At 56.2% G+C, this 15,005-nt stretch overlaps 1 protein-coding gene across 4 annotated transcripts in view; it reads left to right on the forward strand.

The window, feature by feature from the left end:
* Nucleotides 1-14,161, forward strand: part of SLC5A10 (solute carrier family 5 member 10) — a 69,123-nt gene extending 54,962 nt beyond the window's left edge. For 2 of the 4 annotated variants that reach the window (XM_054458432.2, XM_054458434.2), the window contains 6 exons: nt 5,688-5,843; nt 8,753-8,903; nt 13,141-13,309; nt 13,445-13,660; nt 13,885-13,942; nt 14,055-14,161. In XM_054458432.2, coding sequence (XP_054314407.2) covers nt 5,688-5,843; nt 8,753-8,903; nt 13,141-13,309; nt 13,445-13,660; nt 13,885-13,942; nt 14,055-14,161 — 857 coding nt within the window. The remainder of the gene's footprint in view (nt 1-5,687; nt 5,844-8,752; nt 8,904-13,140; nt 13,310-13,444; nt 13,661-13,884; nt 13,943-14,054) is intronic. The other 2 variants (XM_054458433.2, XM_054458435.2) reach the window with 1 other exon arrangement.
* The last annotated feature ends 844 nt before the right edge of the window (nt 14,162-15,005 follow it).

Below are 15,005 nucleotides of genomic sequence, written 5' to 3' on the forward strand. Positions count from 1 at the left end.
GAGTTTCAAAAGTTCTTTGTATATTCTAGATACAGGACCTTTGTTGGGTGTGTGCTCTGTAAATATTTTCTCCCAGTCAGTAGCTTGCCTTTTCATCCTCTTCGAGGTGTCTTACACAGAGCTAAAGTTTTAAATGTTGATGAGGTCCAGTTTATCAAAAGCATCATGCTTTTGGCGTCAAGTCTAAGAACTATTCACTTTGTTGAAGTCAAAATGAAAATGTAGAGACGAATCTCTACATTTAACATTTTATTTGGGAAGAAAAATAGCAATTCAGGGCATGCACAAAGACTGGGTGGTCTTTGGTGTGTCTGGAGAACACAAAGAAGGTTAGAGGTTTTCTTGAAAGCAGAAATGTTACTTAGTGATCTTTGAGAAAGTTCCTTGGCACTAGTAAGGGTTTGGGGAGCTGAAGAGTTCTGATTGGTAAGTGACAGTGGTAAGCAAAATTAGTCTTAGATTTGTAGCAAGTTATCTCAGCAGCTATAGATAAAACTGGTTGCAGGTTGTAAAAGGGAGTTTCTTTCACCAGCCAGGCTCACAGGGAATTGCATTTTTGGAATAATGTTATGTACCCTGGGTGCTTTCCCCCACTGTCCTCTTAACTCTGTTTTAGTTTTGTAGACAAGAATGATCCAATGTGTATGATCAACTTTTACAGCCTAGCCTTAGGTCCTAAAGATTTTCTCCTATTATTTTCCCCAAAAGATTGATAGTTTGTTTTTTTTTTAACATTTTACATTTAAATCTGTGATCTATTTTGAGTTAATTTTTGTATAAAGTGTGAAGTTTAGATTGAGGGTAGGTTTTTGGCCTATAGATGTTCTCAGAATTCTGAGTTTTTACAGAGGAGGAGACAGCCTCACAGATTTTTTTTTTTTTTTTTTTGATACGGAGTCTTGCACTGTCACCCAGGCTGGAGTGCAGTGTCACGATCTCAGCTCACTGCAAGCTCCGCCTCCTGGGTTCACACCATTCTCCTGCCTCAGCCTCCGGAGTAGCTGGGACTACAGGCGTCTGCCACCACGCCCTGCTAATTTTTTGTACTTTTAGTAGAGACGGGGTTTCACCATGTTAGCCAGGATGGTCTCGATCTCCTGACCTCGTGATCTGCCCGCCTCGGCCTCCCAAAGTGCTGGGATTACAGGTGTGAGCCACCGTGCCCGGCATTATTATTATTATTTTTTTTTTTTTTTTTTTTTTTTGAGATAGAGTCTTGCTCTGTCTCCCAGGCTGCAGTGCAGTGGCCTGATCTTGGCTCACTGCAACCTCCATCTCCCAGGTTCAGCGATTCTCGTGCCGTAGCCTCCCAAGTAGCTGGGACTACAGGTGCGCGCCACCGCACCTTGCTAATATTTGTATTTTTTGGTAGAGACGGGGTTTCGCCGTCTTGCCCAGGCTGGTCTCAAACTCCTGGCCTCAAGTGATTCATCCACCTCAGCCTCCCAAAGTGCTAGGATTACAGGCATGAGCCACCGTTCCTGGCCAGTCTCAGAGATCTTAATAGTCACTCAAGATCATACAGCAAGGAATTGGGAGAGCTGAGTTTGTTTTGTTGTTGTTGTTGTTTGTTGGTTTGAGACAGGGTCTTGCTCTGTCACCTCAAGGCTGGAGTGCAGTGGTGCAATCACGGTTCACTGCAGCCTGGACCTCCCATACTCAAACAATCCTCCCACCTCAGCCTCCTGAGTAGCTGACACTACAGGCACGAACCACCACACTAATTTTAATGGTTTTGGTAGAGACATGCTTTCGCCAGGCTTTGTTGTTTAATTGAGATGGGGGTCTCCCTATATTGGTCAGGTTGGTCTTGAACTCCTGGCCTCAAACAATCCTCCTGCCTCGGCCTCCCAAAGTGTTGGGATTACAGATGTAAGCCACTCTGCCTGGCTGAGAACTGGATTTGAACTCAGGTCTGGGAGCCTTTCTCCTGCTCCCTCCTGCAATGGCAGTGTCTGGACTGGCTCCTGGGAACGTGCCGGGCCTGGTTAGGGAGTAGAGATCACCTTGATTACCCCTCAAGGGACTGTGTCCAGTGACCTCCTTGGGAGAGAATCATTCACTCAGTCAACAGACACTGGCAGAGGCTACCATATGGTTGCTTGTGCTAAGCACTGTCGAGACCCAGACCTTTCCCTGAGGCCCCATAGTCATAGTCTGGTGGGAGGCACGACAGTCACAGGTCATAGAGTTATTGGTGCCATGGAGGATATAGCCCCAAAGCCTGAAGGGCTCAGATGTCCATAATGAATTGAGAGGAATGAGTATAAGTTCCCTGGGATGAATCCAGGGAAGGGCAGAAGGTGGGAAGGGTGTTCCAGGGAGAAGGAACAGCAAACAGAGACCCAGAGGTGTCCAGGAGAGCCTGGGGTGCCAGAAGTCTAGGTGAAATTAGTCAAGGAGAGGGTGGCTGAGCGAGGTGGCCATAGCAAGGGGTGTGGGAGGGCCTTAATTAGAGCCTGTGATACCCCTGCAGCGGCTGGAGAGGCACGGAGAGGGTTTGAGCACGGAAGAGCGTGGGCGGATTGGTGGGTTTCGAAGTTCCCTTTGCTCGCTTGCAAGGGGCGTGGATTAGGAGGCACAGCGAGGAGGTAGTGCAGTTCCCCTAATAATCAAACAGGACTGGCCACGGGGAGGGAAGACAAGGGGACGAAGAGGGGCAACCCCCAGCTTCTGGTGTGGGCATTGGCTGGACGGGGGGCTGATGCAAAAGTGGGGCCCGGTGGGGAGCTCCTAGGCCTGCAGAAGCCAGCACCCTGGCAAACCCATAGACCCCTGCCAGCTCCCCAGCTCTCACTGCCCCCCGCTCGGCCTCCCTGGGGCTGCTTACTCTGGAGTCCTGGGGGACTGTGTTTCAATGGTGACACCACTGCCACTTGTTCTCATAAAGAAGTTGTTCTTTCTTATTGCTCGGCACAAACACTTGGTCAAACCAGTGGTACTCGGGGCAGTTTCCCATGCCGAGAGCCTGGAATGGCCTGAAGAAACTCACAAAGAATCTCCTGACTCGGGCTTTCTGAAACATTATCTGGCTGCAACGCCTCACCTGTCCCTCCCAGGAGGGCTGGGTCCTCCGAGTGCCAGTCAGCCTGCCTAGGTTCAGAGCCCATCAGCAGTGGCCCATCACCTGTCTCTGAATCCTGGACCCCAGTGTCCTCAGAGTTCCGCCATGGAGCCCCCGGCTCTGTCTTGGATCCGACTGTGTCCCCCAGGCAAGTTATGTCCTTTCTGGTCCTAAAAACTAATGGGGGTAGAGGTGGTAGGGTAGGGCAGGTGGCTCAAACAGTGCCTGAACTCCTCATGGCTCTTTCTGGAATCCCTTCTCCCACTCCTCCTCTCCTCCTGTGCCTTTCCTCCCTCCTCCCCGCCATGCAGTCACTTATTCATTCATTCAACCAGTGTTCCCAGAAAATCTGTTCTGGGCCCGGCCCTGGACCAGGCGATACCTGGGACTTGGAGATGATTCAAACCCAGTGTCTGCCCTTGGGGAGCTTCCGTCCTGGTGGGGAAGGTAGACTATGTAAACAAACAACTGTGATTCAATCTTTGGCCTTAGGAGCCCTTGGGAGGAAGCTGCTACTGCCTTGGGGGTTGGGAGAGTCAGGGAAGGCCTCAGAGGACAAGCCCTTTGCAAAGGGCCTTGAAGAGGAGGTAAACAAGGGTGGGGGTGGGTGTTAGACGGACAGTGGTGCCCTGGGAGGAGGGACTGCGTCTGCAAAGGCATGGAGGCGTCCAAGTGCTGGGTGTGTGTGAGAAAATACAAGCAGGTCAGGGTGGCTTGTGCACGGTGCTGGGATGGGAGGTTCTGGGACCAACTGTCAAGGGCCTCGAATGCCATAGAAAGGATATTTTTTTTTCCCCCAGGATGCCATGGGCTGAGAGGTGGGGGTAGGGAGGAGGGTCCTGAGAAATAAGTGATATGCTGAGAGCTGTGACTCCAAAATGTGGAGAGGATGGACAGGAGGCTGGGGAGGAGCACAGAATTGGGCAGGGTGGGCCCCAGACGGGAGGGGGAAGAAGCCATGGGCCTGGGGGCTGATGGGAGGAGCCAGGGAGGTGCCTGGGGGATGACAGGAACCTGGTGTCCGGGAAGCCTGGAGCTCAAACAGGCTGGGCTGGAGACTGGGACATGGTCAAGGGTGCCAGGGTAGGGGATACTGCCCCAGGCCAGCTGGCCTCGGGGAAGGGGTCTGGGACCCACCCTTCCCCATGGGCTGGGCATCTAAGAAGGGACATATCAGAAAGGGGCTTTGGAGGGGGCAGTCTACAGAGGGAGCACCAAGTCACAGAAGTGTCAATGCCAGCTGCCCCTGCTGCTGCTGTGTAGCAACTCTGCCTGCCCCAACAGGCCACCGCAGTGCTGTCAGCTTGTTTCTGAACTCCCCCATAGTCATCATCTCCTGGTTAGCTCTGCACTCTGGGCCCTCCTGAAAACCCCCCAGAAGCAGGGGCCAAAGGTTTCTAAAAAGTCTTTTATGGGAGGAAAAAGTGAATGTGGGTCAACTGTCTTCATCCCTACATATCACTAGGCCAAAGTCAGCCCCACGACTGCCAACACCAGCAAATCTCACTGAGCAGAGCAGTGAGGAGAGCCCCACACCTCAGGGCTATGGATGTAGGCCGGGGTTCTGCCCCCACACAGGGCAGGAGGCCGAGGGATGCCTGGATTTAGGGTTCAGTCGGGATCTGGCCCAAGCCTGGGAAATTCGTGAGTCCTTTCATTCAACAGATGAGCGGTGCGCACCACCCCAGCCATTGGGGAGATAGCACGAGGCAAACCCCATCCTCTCAGGACTCACCTGCCACAGGGAAGTGGCAAGAACCGAATAAACATGTCCAGGTCCTCCCAGGGATGACAAGGGATGAGGGAAAGTGATGTGGGGCAAGGGGACAGATGGAGAATGGGGTGGGAAGGACAGACTGGAATTCGGGAAGGAGGCAGTCCTCAGGCGAGGCCTGGGGCAGGCCTCAGGTGGGAGCGAGGAGGGACTTGCGGGGAGGGGCCAAGGGTCTGGATCACCCAGGGTCTTGTAGACTGTTGAGAGGCTGAGTGGCTGGAGAGTCCTGGGCATCAGCTCAGCTCTCTGCAGCAGGAAATAGCCTGGCGTAAAGCTCGGACCCCAGGGTTGGAGACAGGAGTGTGGATGGGCTCTGACCCCACGTTCTAAGCCAGGAAGCTGGAGCAGGCAGGCCTTGTCAGCCTCTGAGCTTTCACCACAGCCCTGCTGCAGGAGCTGCAGCTGTGTGACAGCACACTCAAGCCGGCTGCCCGTGGACAGACGCGACTTGTCGACTTGTCGTTGAGTGAACACAAAGCCCAGGGGACAGGTTGAGGGCCTGGGGCAGGGCACATCCTGCAGGCCTCTCTCTTCTCTAGCCTCCATTTCTCCCTTTGGGGAGAATGGCTGGGGACAAGGGGGGCAAGGGAGGCTCAGGCCCCAGGTAGACTCTAATGGCGGACCTCACACAGCAGAGCCAACAGCAGGTGAGCCCCCTGGCCAAGAAGTGGGATCAGGAAGAAGGGTTATGATGGAGAACAGCAGGGAAAAGCATTTTCAGAGGCCATGCCCTCCCCGTGGCTCAGATTGTGAAACTGAGGCCCAAGGCCAAATGGTAACAGGTCAGAGGCATTGATGGAGCAGGTCTGGGCCAGGCTCCTGCCCCCAGCCCTATCTTGCCCACCCCAGGTGCTCATGTCTATGGGGAGAGACACCAAGTGTCCGTCTCTCGAACAGATGACGTGGGCTGTGTGGTGCCATCCGAGTGCCTGCGGGCCTGCGGGGCCAAGGTCGGCTGCTCCAACATCGCCTACCCCAAGCTGGTCATGGAACTAATGCCCATCGGTGAGGCTGTGTGGGTTGGGGTCTGGGTGGAGGTCGTGGGGTGGGACTTGGGGCCCAATGAGTATGGGGACTGTGGAGGCCACTGTGGATCTAGTGTGATGCTGGGTGACATCCAGGTGGGCTGTTCTGCTCCTAGGAGAGGACAGCAGAAGCACTCACAGTAGAAAACACTCGAACACCCACTGCGTGCCACCACCGTCCCCAGGGCTTCCCAGGTGATGCACTGGCCTCCTCTTCTCAGGAACCCCTAGTGCTGTTAGTATCATCCCCATTTTTTTTTTTTTTTTTTTTTTTTTGAGATGGAGTTTTGCTCTTATTGCCCAGGCTGGAGTGCAATGGTATGATCTTGGCTCATTGCAACCTCCACCTCCTGGGTTTAAGCTATTCTCCTGCCTCAGCCTCCCAAATAGCTGGAATTACAGGCACGCGCCACCACACCTGACTAATTTTTGTGTTTTTTGTAGAGACGGGGTTTCACCATGTTGACCAGGCTGGTCTCGAACTCCTGACCTCAGGTGATCCACGCGCCTCAGCCTCCCAAAGTGCTGGGATTACAGGCATGAGCCACTGCACCTGGCCTATATCATCTCCATTTTAAAGACAGGGAAACTGAGACCCAGAGAGGTTAAGTGACCTGGCCCAGGTTACATGGCAAGTAAGCTGCAAAGCTGGGATTCTGACCCGATGCATCTGCCTGCACACCCTGATCTCCTATCTCATGCTGTACCATCTCTTGAGAAAGGCCACCCACTCTCTCCTCTTGCATGCCTACTGGGTGCCAGGCCCTTTACTAACAGTTTCTCATTAAATGCTATGAGATAGGGTTATTGGCTCCATTTTACAGATGGGGAAACTGAGGCACAGAGAAGGGAAAGTGACTTGTCTGAGGTTGTATAGTGACTGAGACACAAACTCAAGACACAAACTGCTTACTCTGCTGGGATCAGGAGCTCAGGACCTCCCACTACATCTGCAGGCATGAGTGCCTATCCTCTGCAAGCTCCCCGCCCACCGCCCTGAGACACTGCGCCAACGGGTAGAACTAGTGGGCAAGTTTTGGCTTTTTCCATGTTTCTCGTGGTAGCAGCATCCCTGCCATTTTAATGTGGGATGATGAGTTCCCCATCACAGGAGGTATGCAAGTTCTCCATCACAGGAGGTATGCAAGGAGGAGGAAGCAACATAGCAAGGGGTGTGGAAGGTTCCACCTAAGCAAAAAGCAGAAACAGTTTCCTGAGCCCTTTGCAGCCCGAGCTTTTCCTCTACAGATTCTCAGGTGCTGGAGATTTCCCTGGTCCCCCTCTTTCTAATCCCCTCTTTATGGAAGCTTTCGATCCCTCAGGTGAGCCCCACCCTGCTCTCTCCTCCTCTCCTTCCCTCCCTCCCTCCCTCCCTCCCTCCTGCAGAGCTCAGGCCTAAGGGAAGTGAGTACACAGACCTAGGATCAGATCTTGGCTCTGCCACTCACTGGCCAAGAAATTTGGGGCATGTCACTTCCCTGCTTGGAGCCTGGGTGTCCTCATTTGTAAATTGGAGATAATGGCATCTACCCACCCCTCAGCGTTGTTGCTGGGCTTAAACATAATGACACAGGGAAAATGCCGGGTGCAGGCTTGGCCACGCTGTGGTTCCCACCTTGGGGCTTCGCTTTTCTCTTCTGTTCTGGGCAAGGGGACTCGCTAAGCCCTCCAGGGCTGACCCCGAGCCATTGTTGGGCCACAGTCCCTCTCTAGGCCTTGAGTTCCCTCTCTAAGAAATGGATGGAATAAGCTCCAAGTTCATCTATCTCCATGAGCAAGACAAGGAGGCGGGTGGAGAAATGTTTTGGGGAAAACTGTGATTTGACTCACTTTCCTTTGGGCTCCATCCCAGCCAGCTTCTGACAAGTGAACAGAGAGCCCAGAGACACCTGGAAGTCACACAGCCAATCAGACACAGAACCGAGGCCAGACAACCCAGCCGGGCAATAAATGGCTGTGCCTTCAGGGCAGGGGGGCCCATGTCAGGCTTATCCTAGGACAGATGGGCAAGAGTTTGTAGAGGTAAAGGAGGTGCTTAAAATTGCAGGAGTTCTTGTAGACAGACTTGAACTCATCCCCAGAGAGGGGAGGCGACCAGCCTGAGGCCACACAGCACGGAGTGGGCAGTTGAGCATCCTTCTACCTTCGTTAGGGCTCCTCACCCTCAGGCCCTCTTGAGCCCACAACTCCCAGAAGGCCTTTCACAGCAATGCTACCCGCACCTCCTAGGGGAGCCCTCACTCCCACTCTGGAAAACCACAGAGCCAAGGACAGAGAGGATCCACTATGCCTGCTGGGTCCTGCCATGCACAGGAAGTGGCGGAAAATTCCAGAGACTGGGGCACTGCATGCTGGGGTGAGGCGTGCATCTTGCCCAGGGTGTGACCTTCAAGCAGAGGCCCCGCCCAAGCCTTCCTCACCAACCCCACCGCACCCCAAAGTTCTGCCGCTGGCCTGCTGTGAGTCCCTCGGCAATCTCTTCACTTCTCTGAGCTTCCATTTCCTCATCTGTCAAGCGGGTTAATCATGCTTTCCTTGGACGAAGGCATGGGTGTGAAAGTGCTTTGTCAACGCCAGGCTCTGCAGAAAGGAGAGGCCTGATCGCGGCCTCAGCATTATGAGTAATTACGGTCGGGCCTAGGGTTGCCAGCAAGCCTAGGGCTCAAGCAGCCAGCTCCGAAGTCCCCACAGTTTGTCCTTGGCCTCCCCAGTCTCCTCATTTTGGGTCTTGCTCACCTCAAACCTCCTCAGCTTCTCTCCCTCGCAGCCCTCTGCCTTGGAGGAGCATGCAAATGGCAGGCGGGCCTCAGGCATTAGAGCCCAAGCGGGAGGGGTTCCCGGGGCTGTCTCAAGGCCGGACAGGGTCACGCATCCCCCGTCCCACACCAGGTCTGCGGGGGCTGATGATCGCAGTGATGTTGGCCGCGCTCATGTCGTCGCTGACCTCCATCTTCAACAGCAGCAGCACCCTCTTCACTATGGACATCTGGAGGCGGCTGCGTCCCCGCTCTGGCGAGCGGGAGCTGCTGCTGGTGGGACGGTATGGGGGTGGGGGCCAGTACAGGGGTTGGGGAACACTACAAGGGTGGGCGCCGGCACTGACTTTGAGGGATGAGCGGTAGTTTGCCACTTAGAGAAAGGTGGATGCCAGGAAGGAGGGAAGAGAAGGGCCAGTGTACCCCATCCATACCACCTCTCACATTGCTCTCCTGTCCACTTCTGTGTGATCGCAGCCCTCATCTGGGATGCATCTCCACCCTCGAGCTGGATTCCTTCTGCAGGGGCCAACCCTCCCTCCTCAACCATGCCACAGATCTCTCTATCTCCCCCAAAACCTGGGCCCCCATTCCTCCTGATGGTTCCCAGCTGCGCCACAGAGGGCCCCCAGGCCAGCACTCAGGACTGGCCACACTTGGGCTGCCACGTCCCTCAGCCTCCATGGCCCTGGCTCCACTGAGCTCCAGCTTGTTTCCTCCCAGCCCAGCTTGTCCCCTCCTTTTTCACCTCGATGACTCATGCTGATCTTTCTAGACTCTGCCTGTGTCCCCTCCTCCGTGCAGTCATCCCTGAGACCCTCAACCAAGAAATGAGCCTCTCTCCCCTTCATACCCCAGGGACTCTTGCCAGATTCTTCCCACAGCACATGTGGCCATTACAGGCCAAGAGACCTCCCTGACACCCTTCTCCACATATCTGGGCGCTTCATGAGGACCGGGGCTGTGTCTGGAGGACAGGTGGTGTTTGGTTACATGAATAAGTTCTTTAGTGGCAATTTCTGAGATTTTGGTGTACCCATCACCCGAGTGGTGTACACTGTACCCAATGTGTAGTCTTTTATCCCTCACACCTTCCCAGCATTTCCCCTGAGTCCTCAAAGTCCATTGTATCATTCTTTTTTTTTTTTTTTTTGAGACACAGTCTCGTTTTGTCACCCAGGCTGGAGTGCAGTGGTACGATCTTGGCTCCCTGCAACCTCCACCTCCCGGGTTCAAGAGATTCTCGTGTCTCAGCCTCTTGAGTAGCTGGGATTGCAGGAGCGCACCACCACGCCCGGCTACTTTTTGCATTTTTAGTAGAGACAGGGTTTCACCATGTTGGCCAGGCTGGTCTCGAACTCCTGACCTCAGGTTATTCGTCCACCTCAGCGGGCTGGGATTACAGGTATGAGCCAGTGTGCCCAGCCCATTCTATCACTCTTATGCCTTTACATCCTCAGAGGTTAGCTCCCATGTGCACATGTCTGTCTATTTGCACCCTCCCTCGCCCTCCAGTCCCACCCTCTTGTTGTCCTCTGAGCAGTGTGGCTCACACTCTGCTGCTTGGGGGTCCAGCCTTCTGGCACAACAGTGCACCCCCTGGCCAGGAGCCCAGGGCACCCATCCTGGGGGTGGGGTCTCCTCCAGAGCTCCAGGCAGCTGTCCCGGGGATGCAAAACAGTCAGGCTTCTGTTGGAAGGGCCCTGTTGGGACACGCCAGAGGCGGGTGCGAGTGAGCTCATCCACGGGCTCATAGGATTCTCCAAAACAAGGAGCCTCCCACCTCTCACTGGGCAGGACACTTCCATGTCCCTGTGTCCTGGGCACTTGGCCCCTTGAGCACTTCTCCCCCTCTGGCTCCCCTGCCTCTCCTCAGAAGCTGTGTGGCCTGGGGAAGACCCTGCCCCTCTCTGACCATGCGTCTCCTCGGCGGCCAGACCTTGCTCTAAGCCCCTCCATGCTCCAGCATCCCGGGCCCTGGGACCTGGATGCCCTCCTGCCACCCAGTGTGTGACACTGGTAGCCCCTGTACCTGCCCAGTGGCCCTCATGTCGCCTGCCCACTACTTCCTGGCCTCCTCACCCAGACTCCCACCTGCAACCAAAGTCTTGACCTGGCCTCCTGCTGCGCCAGCTCACCCAGCTTGCCCATGCCCTTGACCCTCCTTCCCACCTCTTCTGCCAAGTCAGCCCCCGCCCCCAGCCCTGCAAGCCTGGCAGTCGGCCTCCCTGAGGTGCAGGGCACAAGGCTGCGTGGGGCAGAGCAGGTTGCTCACCCTCTCTGGGCCCCAGTTCTCTCAGCTGCCAGCTGGATAGAGCAGAAAGGGCCCCGTGCCAGGTGTCAGGCTGGCCAGCTCAACTTCCCCTCCCTCTTACAGCACTGGGATACTCTCAGTACCCCCAGCCCCTCAAAGCCGTCTCAGCTTCCTCCTGCCCTAAACACCACTATTGGAGCGGTATCTCCTCAGCCTCGTGGGTCATGGATCTCTGGTAGGGTGAATGGCCTGACAACAGTCTCGGTCAGGGAGAGGCGAGGCTTACAGAGAGAAGACCAACAGCCCGGAGGCCTGGAGAGGAGGCCATCGCAGGGCCGGGTGCGGGACCGTGCCAGTGACTGTGATGACTCTGTCCAGCTGATCAGAGGCTGGAGGAGCCGTCACAGGCTGGGGGACAGCGATGACCTGCCCCCCCGTTTGCCTGCCCCAAGCCCCCATATCCCAGTCCACTGTTCCACCACTGCCCCCCCCCCGACTCTCCTCTGTCTGTGTTCCCGGCTGTTCAGTCCACAAATGGGGCCCACAGCCTCTCGGAAACCCCGTGCAGGACTCGGAGAGATCTCAGACACCCCTCCTTGAGATGTTCCACAATAACTGTGGCTGCAGCCCAGGGAGATGCTGGAGGGCACTGTCCATCCTGATGGTGGCATGGGAGGGAGTGGCATTCCAGGCAGAAGAAGCCTGGCTCCTTCTGGGTTTGGGGGTCCTCTGGCAGCCAGGTAAGAAGGCTGGGTAAGAAAGCAAGGGCCTGGCTGGAGTGGCCCCGGCCCTGGCACAGAGATGCAGAGTCTGGTGTTGGGCGGGAGAGCTGTGTGCAGAGGGCGGGGTGGGCGGGTGTTAATGGAGGCCCGCCTGGGCCTTTGATGAGGGCAGCGCCCGCCTGCCTGCCTGGCTAGGGGTTAATTAGCCTTAATCAAGGTGGCACCTCCTTCCTCCACCCTCTCCCTCAGGCCTAGAAGGGAAGAAAGGGAGGGAGGAAGGCGGACAGGCGCTGAGAGGACCCACCCTAGTTGAACACATAGCCTCTGTCACCCCTGCCACCACAGCCAGGGTTCTAGCGGGTCACCCACCACTCACCTTGGGGGTGAGGAATGCCAACTGACCCAGGACACAGGGGTGAGGTGCTCAGCCAGGGAGGAGCAGATGGATGCCTTGCCCCAGCTTCATCCCCTTAGCTGGGTCCCATGCCCCTCAAGGCTCGGGGAGGGGGTGCCTCCTCCTGAAAGCCCTCCTAGATTGATGTTTCCTCTGAGCTGCTCCAGCCCAGCCCTGAGTGTAGGTAAGAGGCTCATCTGTTTTCTTTGCTGGACTCTGAGTGCTGGGCAGGCACCAGGTACCACTCATTGCCCAGTTGGGGATCCTAGGGTAGTGTCCTACACAGGTGAGCACCTCGCCAGTGGTTTGTTGGATGAACAAGTGTAGCATGTGCCTGTTGTGGAGGGGCTCTTGGCCTAAGGGAGAGGCAGGCAGGAGCTGACACGCAGGGGACAGGAGGGGATGGGCTCATGCTGGCCCAGCAGGGCTCCGGCTTCACAGCTGGGGAGTATGGGCTCTAACCCCAACCCACACCTCTGGCTCCAAACCTTGCATCCTTAGTAAGGAGGTTGCCCTGTGAAGGATGTACGGCACAAGGCTGTCAGGGTGGGGATGTGCCAGCCAGAGGTCCCAGCTCCTGCAAAGGCCGGCCAGTGTGAAAAATCCTAGTGTCTTCAAAGAACCAACAGGAAGTCAGTCTGGCCCAGATCGGGGGGCAGCGGTCATTCATGCACTCACCAAATGCTTAGTAAGCACCTACTATATGTTGGGAGACACAGCAATGAACTAAAGAGATGAGGCTCCTGCTCTCCTGGTGCTTCCATCGGGAGGGGAAGACAGGCAGTAAACAAGTAGACATCCAGGTAAATGTGCATGTAGTGACTGGGACAGGTGCTTTGAAGGAGAGACAAGAGGGAGCTCCATGGCGGAGCTCCAAGGGCTGGCTCCGCAGAGACCCCAGGGCAGGGAAGGAGCAGACAGCACTTAGAGTCAGGAGCTGCACCTGCAGGATCCAGGGAACCACCAAAGGGTTTGGAGCAGGGCAGGACTGGCCAGGTCACTGGTGGCATGGACCAGAGGCCAGGGAGGAGGCTGGAGCTGGGATAGCAGGGGAAAGATTAGAGAGCAAGTCTTAGTGACCAGGGGAGGTGGGAGAGGGCTGAAGAAGAGCCTCCCAGGATGACCGCTGCCTGCCTTCCACTCGCCCACAGGCTGGTCATAGTGGCACTCATCGGCGTGAGTGTGGCCTGGATCCCTGTCCTGCAGGACTCCAACAGTGGGCAACTCTTCATCTACATGCAGTCAGTGACCAGCTCCCTGGCCCCACCAGTGACTGCAGTCTTTGTCCTGGGCGTCTTCTGGCAACGTGCCAATGAGCAGGTGGGTGTCGGGGGACAGGACTCGGTGGTCTGCTCTCCCTGGGGACGTGCCACAATTTGCTCTTCCCTGCTGCCTGTGGGGGGAGCCTTGGTCCTCCTCCCGTAGCCCCACATGCCCTGCCTCCCCCCTCCCCAGGGGGCCTTCTGGGGCCTGCTAGCAGGGCTGGCGGTGGGGGCCACGAGGCTGGTCCTGGAATTCCTGAACCCAGCCCCACCCTGCGGAGAGCCAGACACGCGGCCGGCCGTCCTGGGGAGCATCCACTACCTGCACTTCGCTCTCGCCCTCTTTGCACTCAGTGGTGCTGTTGTTGTGGCTGGAAGCCTGCTGACCCCACCCCCACAGGGTGTCCAGGTGAGCCAGCCCTGACCCCTGACCCTGACCCCTAACAATTTTTACTCTGGTCTCATTCTCATCCCCGACCCACTCTGACTCAGAATTTTCTAGCCCTGGACTTCCTAGCCCCGTCCCTTTTTGAACTCGGCTGCCATCTTGCCATCCCCAACCTTTGATCCTGTCTGGGTCACCCCCACCCTGCCACCCCCACCCCCATCACTATCCTCACTCATTTCTTACAGATTGAGAACCTTACCTGGTGGACCCTGGCTCAGGATCTGCCCTTGGGAACAAAAGCAGGTAAGTGGGTGACCCTAGGCACTCCTCCACCTTGACCCTGGGCTGGAGGCAAGGGCACCAGGTGTAACCTTGTGTCCTTCATCTGTCCCTCTCCCTCTGCAACCCCCTCCAGGTGATGGCCAAACACCCCAGAAACACGCCTTCTGGGCCCGTGTCTGTGGCTTCAATGCCATCCTCCTCATGTGTGTCAACATATTCTTTTATGCCTACTTCGCCTGACACTGCCATCCTGGACAGAAAGGCGGGAGCTCCGAGTCCTCAGGTTCACCCATTTCCCTCATGGGGATCCCGAGGCCCCAAGAGGGGCAGATTCCCCTCACAGCTGCACAGCAGCTCGGTGCCCAAGAACTGGCCAAGCCGGCAAAGCAGGAGCCCTGAAAAATTAGGGGGGAAATGGGAGAAAAGAATGCAACATTTCAAAAACAGCACCAAAGCAGTCAGCATTGGAAGGAAAATTCGATTTCTGATGGACATCCTGATGTTGGTTTTACTGTTTTCGTTTTGAATACACGGCTGGGTCAGGAGCAGTGAGATTTGCCAGCACTCAGGGCTCTAAGGGTCTTGGGCCAGCTCTGGATGGAGGGAGAGCCCCGCATGCCCAGAGCAAGGCCCCCCATTAAGGGACTGCAACCACCTCCAGGGGCTCCTCCCTCCACCCACCGGCTCCCAAATGCCAGAGGGAGCCTCTTCGCCCTCCCTCCCTGCCAACCATCCCTCAACCAGCAGCCTGGCGTTCAAAGCCTTTCCAAGTCCCACCTCACTTTTCCCTCTCCCAAAGGTGCCCAGGCTCTGGGCAGGCCCTGCTCATATCCCTGATGGTGGCACATTCTCTGGAGGACCCTCCTGTTCTCGGGTAGGGGCCATGCCCCACCTAGGTAGCTGTCCCATGTGGGATCCTGTAGGATGTCTAAAACCCAGCTCTGGCCCCAACTTTCTGTCTGCACTGGAGGTTTCTCAGCCTCCTGAGAGCTCTCCTGGGCCCTGGTCTGGGCAGAACCTGGGCCTAAACAAACAAGAGCCAGGGCAGCCAGGGTCTCTGCGTGGCTGGGCCCAGGGCTTGCCC

Source organism: Pongo pygmaeus, chromosome 19 (assembly GCF_028885625.2).
Source record: "Pongo pygmaeus isolate AG05252 chromosome 19, NHGRI_mPonPyg2-v2.0_pri, whole genome shotgun sequence".
Classification (NCBI taxonomy): domain Eukaryota; kingdom Metazoa; phylum Chordata; class Mammalia; order Primates; family Hominidae; genus Pongo; species Pongo pygmaeus.